Source organism: Clarias gariepinus, unplaced genomic scaffold (genome assembly GCF_024256425.1).
Source record: "Clarias gariepinus isolate MV-2021 ecotype Netherlands unplaced genomic scaffold, CGAR_prim_01v2 scaffold_30, whole genome shotgun sequence".
NCBI lineage: Eukaryota > Metazoa > Chordata > Actinopteri > Siluriformes > Clariidae > Clarias > Clarias gariepinus.
In genome coordinates, this window is record NW_026520997.1 from 170,657 (window position 1) to 180,154 (window position 9,498).

At 44.5% G+C, this 9,498-nt stretch overlaps 1 protein-coding gene across 1 annotated transcript; it reads left to right on the forward strand.

Annotated features, from left to right (window-relative positions):
- Window positions 1–731: 731 nt before the first annotated feature.
- On the forward strand, window positions 732–7,941 carry LOC128516935 (myelin-associated glycoprotein). The gene is made up of 8 exons (XM_053490619.1): window positions 732–905; window positions 1,633–2,004; window positions 2,103–2,417; window positions 2,500–2,763; window positions 2,945–3,217; window positions 3,400–3,508; window positions 4,712–4,883; window positions 5,830–7,941. Exons 1-8 carry the CDS (start codon window positions 878–880, stop codon window positions 5,989–5,991), a joined length of 1,695 nt encoding a protein of 564 aa, XP_053346594.1. The 5' UTR covers window positions 732–877; the 3' UTR covers window positions 5,992–7,941.
- Window positions 7,942–9,498: the final 1,557 nt, after the last annotated feature.

Sequence of the window (9,498 nt, forward strand, 5' to 3'; positions counted from 1 at the left end):
ATTTTCTCTTTACATTAGTTTCCACAACAAAGCCAGGTGAGAGACACCAGCTTCACAACATCACTAATCCATTATAAGTCACTTGTGGCACGGTGTCGACGCTCACCTCCCCGTGCCAATGACAACAGCTCTGACTTTACAAGTTTGCTTCACTTTTATTGTAGTGGAGTATAGTGTTGTTTGGTGAAGTGTGGTGTACTGTAGTATAGTTTAATGTAGTAAAGTTTAGTGTAGCGTAGAGTTCTGTAGTGTAGTTTAGTGTAGTGGTGTGTAGTGTAGTTTAGTGTAGTGTAGTGTAGTGGTGTGTACTGTAGTTTAGTGTAGTGGTGTGTACTGTAGTTTAGTGTAGTGGTGTTTAGTGTAGTGGTGTGTAGTGTAGTTTAGTGTAGTGGTGTGTAGTGTAGTTTAGTGTAAACAGAACTTGCGTATGCTCGGCGTTTATCACTGATTTCCAAAAAAAAAAGAACTTGAGACATGATGCTGATTCACACTCTCACATGAGCTCTTACACAACACACACGTGCACGCACACACACACACACACACACACAAGAAGAAATATGGTTATTTATTAACTTCACTTTAAAATCATACACACTTAAGGCTATTTTGCTTATTTTGTGTGAGTGTGTGTGTGTGTGAGTGTATGTGTGTGTGTGTGCATGTATGCGTGCGTGTGTGCGTGTGTGCGTGCGTGTGTGTATGTGTGTGCATGTACGTATGTGTGTGTGGGTGTTGTGTGTGATTCAGGGGAAACTTACAAGGATTCATAAAGTTCCTCTTTAAATCTAGTCAAAGAGGAAAATGTTCCATTACTGATAAGACCCACTCTCATACACACACACACACACACACACACACACACAGCTTATTAAATATGTTCTTCATCACGACTGCTGTGTTCGGTAAGTGTGTGTTTCTTGTCTTTATGATTGATCTTGTAGTTTTTTTTAATAGAATGCAGCACAAACTCATACACACACACACTCATACATATACACACACGGTTTATACTGTAGTAGAGCAGAGACCATAGGATACAGAGGCGTGTGTGTGTGTGTGTTAGGTGGGGGGTTGATGGGGCAGTGCAGTGGGACACCAGGCAGCATCGCCACGTTACAGCTCCAGGGTGCTGAGTTTGGTCCTAAGCTGAGGTCTGTGTGGACGCTCAGCTGTTTTCACAGGTTCCTCTGGGTTCTTCAGTTTCCTCCTGCTGTTCAGGGAGGACGACTGGCCACAAGTGTGTGAACAGTGTTCTGTGACGGTCAGGAGACAGACAGGCAGGCAGACAGACCATGGATGGACAGACAGACAGACAGACAGACAGACAGGTGTGCACATTGAGTAAACATGACATAAATATAACAGTTAATTTATTTTCATGTTTCTGATTTAGTAGTGTTCTAACATCTCTCTCTCTCTCACACACACACACACACACACACACACAGACATGAGATGGAAAACTGAAACGCACATCAGCAGATCTGTGAATCAGATACAGGGGAAGTGGAAAATTTAAGTTGTGTGTGTGTGTGTGTGTGTGTGTGTGTGAGAGAGAGAGATGTTAGAACACTACTTTAGAACACTACTTTAGAACACTACTTTAAACACTACTGCACTCATCTTTAGGGTGTTTGTGTTGGAGTGTGAGGGCGGCGCTAGTGCCCACCGTCCCAGACCGTGTGCTGGCCGTGCAGGGCTCATGCACTCTGATCCCCTGCTCGTTTCCATCTGTGAACCGGTCCGATGTGGGCGTGGCCGTCCGACTGACGTACCGCGTTCACTCATGGCAACGTCAAACGGCCTTCAGCAGCGACCAGGCAGACAAAACTGAGAGCAAATTCCGAGGGCGGGTCACCCTGAGAGGAGCTCTGAGTACGGGAGACTGCTCCCTGATCATCACGGACGTCAGCGCCAGCGACCCGGGAAAGTACGAGCTCGAGCTGAAGGAGCGCAGAGGGTCATGGGGCGGAGCCAAGAGCATCACGGTTTCTGTCATGGGTGAGTTCAGTCCCAGTGTTACCTACCGCTACTTTAATTTAGTTCTGAGAGACTTTCCAGTCCTGAATGTGTTCGCACCCCTTCTGTCTCTGCGGCAGATGTCCCAGAGCGGCCGGTGCTGAGTGTCCCCCCGGTGGTGGTGTTGGCGCAGACGGTCGTCCTGAACTGCTCGGTGAGGATCTTCTGCCCCTTAAAACCCCCGCGCCTGGTCTGGGTGTGGGAGAAGGGGGGTGAAAAGGGGGCAGAAGAGAACAGAAGAACAGAGCGGATCCAGACCGAGGGTGAGACGTCCATACTCATCTCGTCTCTGTCCTTCACACCGTCTGAGCTGCTGAAGCCGCAGATCAGGTGTGATGCCCATTACCATGGTAACAGGAGGAGCAGGAGCAGCAGCAGCAACTTAAATATCCACTGTAAGTGTACACACACCTGCACAGTCTACATGCTAGTGGCTAACATGCCAAACAGTAACCGTGTGTGTGTGTGTGTTTTCAGTCCCCCCCATGGACGTGTCGATTGAGGTCCACACAGTGCAGGTGAGGGAGGGGGGCAATGTTCAGCTTGTGTGTGTGTGTAAAGCTGATCCCCCTGTCATAGAGTACAGGTGGTCTTACACACACTCGAGTGGCATGTTGCCCCTCCCCCATCACACACACTCCGTCCGCTTATACAATGTTACACGAAACACACGTGTGCAGTGCACTGCACGCAACATTCTGGGACACACATCATCTCCACTCACTCGTCTCAATGTGCAGTGTAAGTGTAACGCATCACATACACACACACACGCACACACATATCACATGAACACACACACACGCGCATCATACACACACACACACATCACATGCACGCACACACAACATGCATCATTGGAAATAGTTTTTATTTTTATTGCAAACTCTAATATGTGTGTGTGTGTGTGTCTTTAATGCAGATCCCCCTGTGATCATGCAGAATGGATCTGTGTGTGTGTGGGATGGTCAAGTGCAGGAGTGTGTGTGTGCAGTGGACTCTAACCCACGTCCTCTCATCACCTGGAGTGTAAATGGCAGCACCCCCCCCCTCAGCTTCAACACCACATCCTCACACACACGCCACACTCTGCAGGAGACGCTGCGTGGACATACACACACCCCGCTACACACCACCTGCTACGCCTTCAACAGTCTCGGCAACGACACACACACACTCCAGCTTCAGACAGAAGGTGCGGTATGTGTGAATATGCCATCACTCCGAGTGTTACAGAGAGCACTGGCACTGGAGACTCCTTCCATTAATGTTCAGAAAACCACATTAACCATTACACACAGTGCAGCTTTTTAAATCTAATTATTATTAAGGTGTGTGTGTGTGTGTGTGTGTGTGTGTGTGTGTGTGTGCGTGTAGACAACCTTGTGCAGGATCTGATCTCAGTGGGGTTCTGTGTTCTGCTCCTTGTCCTCCTCTCCATCACAGTCCCTCTGTTTGTATGTTTGTGTCGTCGCAGGACTGAAAGGTGAGACACACACCATCACTGAGAGCATTCAGAGCGTTAAAGGGGCAGGACAGCAAGAGGATTAAAAGGGTTGGCAGGTAAGAGCGCTAAGGGGGTGGTACAGTGAGAGTGTTAAAGAGGTGGTACAGTAAGATCGTTAAAGGGGCGGTACACTGAGAGTGTTAAAGGGCGGTTAGTTGAAGGGGCAGGACAGTAAGATTGTTAAAGTGGCGGGACAGTAGGATCGTTAAAGGGGTGGCACAGTAAGATCGGTAAAGGGGCGGGACAGTAGGATCGTTAAAGGGGTGGCACAGTAAGATCGTTAAAAGGGAGGGCAAGTGAAAGCGCTAAAGTAGTGGGACAGTGAGAGTGTTAAAGGGGTGGTGCAGTAAGATCATTAAAGGGGCGGTACAGTGAGAGTGTTAAAGGAACAGGACACTGAGATTGTTAAAGGGACAGGACAGTAAGATCATTTAAGGGGTAGTACAGTGAGGGTGTTAAAGAGGCGAGACAGTGAGAGTGTTAAAGGGACAGGACAGTAAGACCGTTAAAGGGGTGGCACAGTGAGGGTGTTAAAGGGTGGTCAAGTGAGAGCGCTAAAGTAGTGGGACAGTGAGAGTGTTAAAGGGGTGGTACAGTAAGATCGTTAAAGGGGCGATACAGTGAGAGTGTTAAAGGTGCGGTACAGCAAAAGCGTTAAAGGTGTGGGACAGTAAGATGTATAAAGCGGTGGTACAGTGAGGGTGTTAAAGGGGCGGGACAGTAAGATCGTTAAAGGGACAGGACAGTAAGATTGTTGAAGGGGCGGTACAGCAAGATTGTTAAAAGGGTGGGCAAGTGAGAGTGCAAAGGTGGTGGGACAGTGAGAGCGCTAAAGGGGCGGTACAGTGGGAGTGTTAAAGGGCCGGTACAGCAAGAGCGTTAAAGGGGCGGGACAGTAAGATCTTTAAAGGGGTCGTACAGCAAGAGCGTTAAAGGGGCGGGACAGTAAGATCTTTAAAGGGGTCGTACAGTGAGAGAATTAAAGGGACGGGACAGTAAGATTGTTAAAGGAACAAGACAGTAAGATTGTTAAAGGGGCAATACAGCATGGCGTTAAATGGGCGAGACAGTAAGATTGTTAAAGGGGCGGTACAGTGAGAGTGTTAAAGGGGCGGGACAGTAAGTATATATAAATATATATTTTATAAAATTGTCCTCTGACCTTCGCTCTGCTGCATGTAGGAGGAGACGGGGGATGGGCTGTACCCCTGCTTTGTACCCCAGCGCTGCGGGTGTGTATCAGGAGCGCACACCTCTCTACATCAACTGCTCTGAGGTCACAAACATCTACACTAATGGGAGCTACCAGCTCGTGTACCAGAACTGTACACCCTGTTTCATCCGCACAACACAGGTACGTATACACACACACACATACACACACACACACATACACACACACACACACATTGCACCATCACTGCGCTTCAGTGTTCTGTATAAAGTCAAATTTGACTCGCCTTTAACCCGGGAGCAGAGGCAGAGACGGAGAGAGAGCTATGTGAAGTGGACATCAGGAGTCTGGAGGCGTGACACGACATGGGGAGGGGTTAACAGGAACATTAACATTAACATTTGTGCTGAAGCTGCAGAACATCATTAACAGCTGAGGTCGAGTCTGATCAGCAGGGCAAGGCTTTTATTTTTAGACCTAGTGGGAAAAAAAGTGTTTTGAGTGGAATAAACCACACTGCACTCATTTTAGCACTAAGATGTAAACAATAGCCTTTTCAAATCCCGCCTTCTGCATTATAATTTAATTATGAATTAAAGGAATTCACCCTGGACTTTTTGTTTGTTTTTATCCTAGAGCGCGAAGGCGGGACTTAAAGGCAGCTCAGTTAATCACCTTGTCAGCAAGATATGGGGTTAAACAGTGGCTATGATGAGCTCTGAGCAGAGCGCTGTGTGTGTGTGTGTGTGTGTGTGTGTGCAGGGCCCGCACCTTACACACCTGCGCTCACTGCTCTAAAATGATGGTAGAGTGGGATTTCTGCCGCGTGTGGTGTACAGCACTACATGTCCATGTTTTGTGGTAGATGCCACGCCCACTCTTGGGCAATTAATCTGTGCACTGTTTAAGAGCACACTGAGGTGGCTCAGTGCCGAATATCTAGAGTTCTGTGTAAATCACTAACACCATGAAAGTGTCACACTAAGCATCTTATTGACATTGTTCTAGTTTGTAAGTGTGAAAAGGGGCTACACACACTCGGGGGATCAGCGTCTGTACATATCAATATATAAGTGTTTGTGTGTGTGTGTGTGTGTGTGTGTGATTAACACCATCTCTTGTTCAGACTCATAAGAGACAGAGGAGAGGAGCCAGACGAGAGAGACAACAGATTTCTACAGAACAGACGGAGAGAGAGAGACAGACGTCTGGCAGTCAGATGGAGAGAGAGAGACAGCTGTCGCTCAGTGCTGACTCTGATGCAGCCATCTATGTGGAAGTGATCTAAGCATTTCTGCTACTCTTCTTATTTTATATCCACTTCCCCTAACCACTCTGACATGAACATCACCTACAGCACACAGGTGTGCATTTGGACAAGGGGACTCGACCAAGGGGACTTGACCAAGTGGATATGGGCAAATGTTAAAAACAGGACTGGGGTGATGTTAAACGTATTTGTTATTAATGCTATGAGTACTAATCTACCACAAAACCCCGCCTCCACCCCAATACTAACCCCGCCCTCACACCAACCCTACCCCATTATAAACCCCGCCCTCACACTAACCCCCTCCACACTAACTGTTTCACTATCCATCCACTATTGAGTTAATGTAAACACTTGAGTGTGGTTTATTAAAATTCAGTAATATGTATATTGAATGTATTTTTATTTTTCTCTCTCGTGTGTAACGCGACTGTCACGCTGGTAAAGGGTGTATCAGTGGATTGGTGTATCATTGTCTCCTCACAGCCCTCTCCTGGGCTCAGGTTCAATTCATTTAAACTTTATTGTGTTTGTTATAAATAACAAAGTATAAATAAGAAGGAGATATCATAAGAACATCAGCTTTCCCCTGTGCATGAGTGGAGTTTCTTCTCGCCATGGACTGGCTGCACTAAATTCCCCCTGAGTGTGATAGAGTGTTTGACAGTGTATGTGATATAGTGTGTGACTTATCCAGAGATGGGGGTGGGTGGGGGTGCTGTTACACAAAGTTATGAGACTGTCGTATCTGTGAGCTGTAGATTTACTACAACAACAAAAAAAAAATGAATATCCAGTGTTGTGAGTCTTTCATTTTTTCCCAGGTGTGTGTGTTTACTGGTAGTAGTAATAAAAATCTTAAAGTTAAATCTGTTTTAAGGGCATCAAGCTTTGCAAAGATCTATTTGTTGACCATAGGTTTGCATCATTTGAGCAGCTTTCTGAAAAGTTTAACCTACCCAATTCTCATTTTTTCAGATACCTGCGAGTAAGACACTTCATTAGCTCTTCAATACCAAATGTCCCTGAAGCTCCTGATGTAAATATTCTAGATAATCTCCTCCGTTTGTCCCCGTTGCGTAAAGGCCTAATATCCACTATTTACGGTGGATTGATGGGTTTGAGTCACACCCCTTTAAGTAAAATTAAAACTGCTTGGGAGAAAGATTTAAATTTGTCACTATCAGATGATACTTGGAATTCAATTCTTAAACTGGTCAACTCAACTTCCTCATGTGCCCGCCACTCTTTATTACAGTTTAAGGTTGTACACAGGGCTTATTTCTCTAAACTTAAACTTTACCGTTTCTACCCAGGCATTGATCCTTGCTGTGATAAATGTAAAAGTGGAGAGGCGTCTCTTATTCATATGTACTGGACATGCCCGAATTTGGAAAAATTCTGGAGGGATGTTTTTAAAACCTTGTCGTACATATTGAAATGCAACCTTGAACCAGACCCTCTGATCGCTCTCTTTGGTGTCACTGGAGAGGAAGACAAGCGTCTAACTCCAGCTAAACAGCGTCTGTTATCTTTTGCGACACTCCTGGCTAGGCGTTCTATTTTACTCAAGTGGAAGGATGCCACGTCACCCACTCACGCCCAGTGGCTCAGAGATATTATGTCCGGTTTGTCCCTGGAGAAGATTCACTACTCAATCCGTTATTCAGACTTGAAATTTCAGCAGGTGTGGGGGCCTTTCCTTTACTTTTTTTCATATACATTAATAGTTTGATTCCATTCTTATTTAATTGTTTGTCTGTTTGGTTTTTTCCTTTTTTTTTGCATGCAGAACTAAAACACTTCCAGCTCCATATGTATATGTGTATGTGTATACATATGTATATATATATATATGTGTGTGTATGTATGTGTATATATATTTTTTTTCTTCTATTTTTCTCCTGTTTTTTAGATGCCTGGCGTCTAGCCTTTCTTATACATGTAAAGCTGGCTTGGAGTCAGGGAGGGGTGGGGTGGGTGCTATAGGGTTTATAAGGGGGTCGTAGAATCTATAGTATATTGAAACTTTACATGTTTACCCTGTTATATCCCGGTTTAAAATCAATAAAAATATTGTTGAGTCAAAAAAGTTAAATCTGTTTTGTCTGTTCTATCTGTGCAGTAAAGACCATTTTTAAAAATACACACACACATTCACATTATATTTGCGTCTTTAATGTTTTAATGATAGCCTTTTATTGCTCAAAGTAAATAAATTGTAAAAATAATGAACCTGTGTACAGATGTTACTCATGCGTTATTCTAGTTTTACCGCCACGCCTCACGATGGCAGCATTTGGGTTTGTGCGTTTGCTGGCTTCTACCGCTAAATGGCGCTATATAACTACAGACTGACGCCTCGGGCATCAGTTCATTCTCTCAAGGATTAATAAGATGTGCTCCTTTAGAGCTGCACGTAGAAGCGGATAAAATTTAAGCAAAGTAAACGTTAACACAGTGAGCCTTTAGATTTTATCATGTGTAATTAGAAAGCAGATGTTGATGTATTTTGGGGTTATTATTAGAATTAAATGCCATAGGCTGTTATGGTCATCATAATGTTCTTTAATGAATAATAAAAACATTTTAACAAATTAAATTTTCACATCTTAGCACCCCCATTGCACATTCACAATAACACGGACTTGGACATTCATACATACGCACACACACACACACACGCATACATTTCACACATTATTATATTTGTGTATATTTTGCATATATTGGTTTGTGGTGCACCTTGTATGTTTATTTGTATGTGTCTTTTTCATTTAAATACACTTTGGTTTGGTTTGGCAATTGTTGTTGTCACGTGTCTTGTTTTGCGCCGCGAACATTGCGCAACCGGAAGTGAAAAATATTATCCAATATATAGATTTAAGACCCCGTTTTAGTGTAATTACCCCTTAAATAAAACCTGAGTGTTACATACTGGTGGCCCATACGGGGAAACTGTTTGGGTTTTTTTCCGGTGTTGCATGACTTTGCAGAGCAATATAGATGCTAACATGGCTAGCGATAAGGCTAACGTTTATGCTAATGCTAGTAGTGCCGGGAGGGCCAACTTTGTTGTTGCGAGAAATACTCTGCATCATGTAAATGATGATGTAGATACTTGTGTGACATGACGTACAGTGGGAGCCACGTCAAACAGCCGCTTGGAGCATGATAGGTCCATGACAGGACCGTGACAGGACCATGATCGATCCGTGCACGGAATGTGATCCCCCGCGATGACGTAGTTAACGATGCCCCGCCCCATAAACGCCCCCATGCGCTTTCTAAAAAGATGGTTGCAATGCTGTATAATTCCGCCAGATGGAGCATTGACTGCTTCTGCAGTGTCCAAGCAGCCGGTTACTATATTTAATATACATAACATAACTTACGTCAACATAGTTTCATAAATAGATGATGTGGTAAAAAAGAGGGATAAAAACGATTCATAAAACAGATTTAAATCCCTCAATACACAATCCATGATGCTTATGCTATTTTTAATTAATGATTAAATTAATT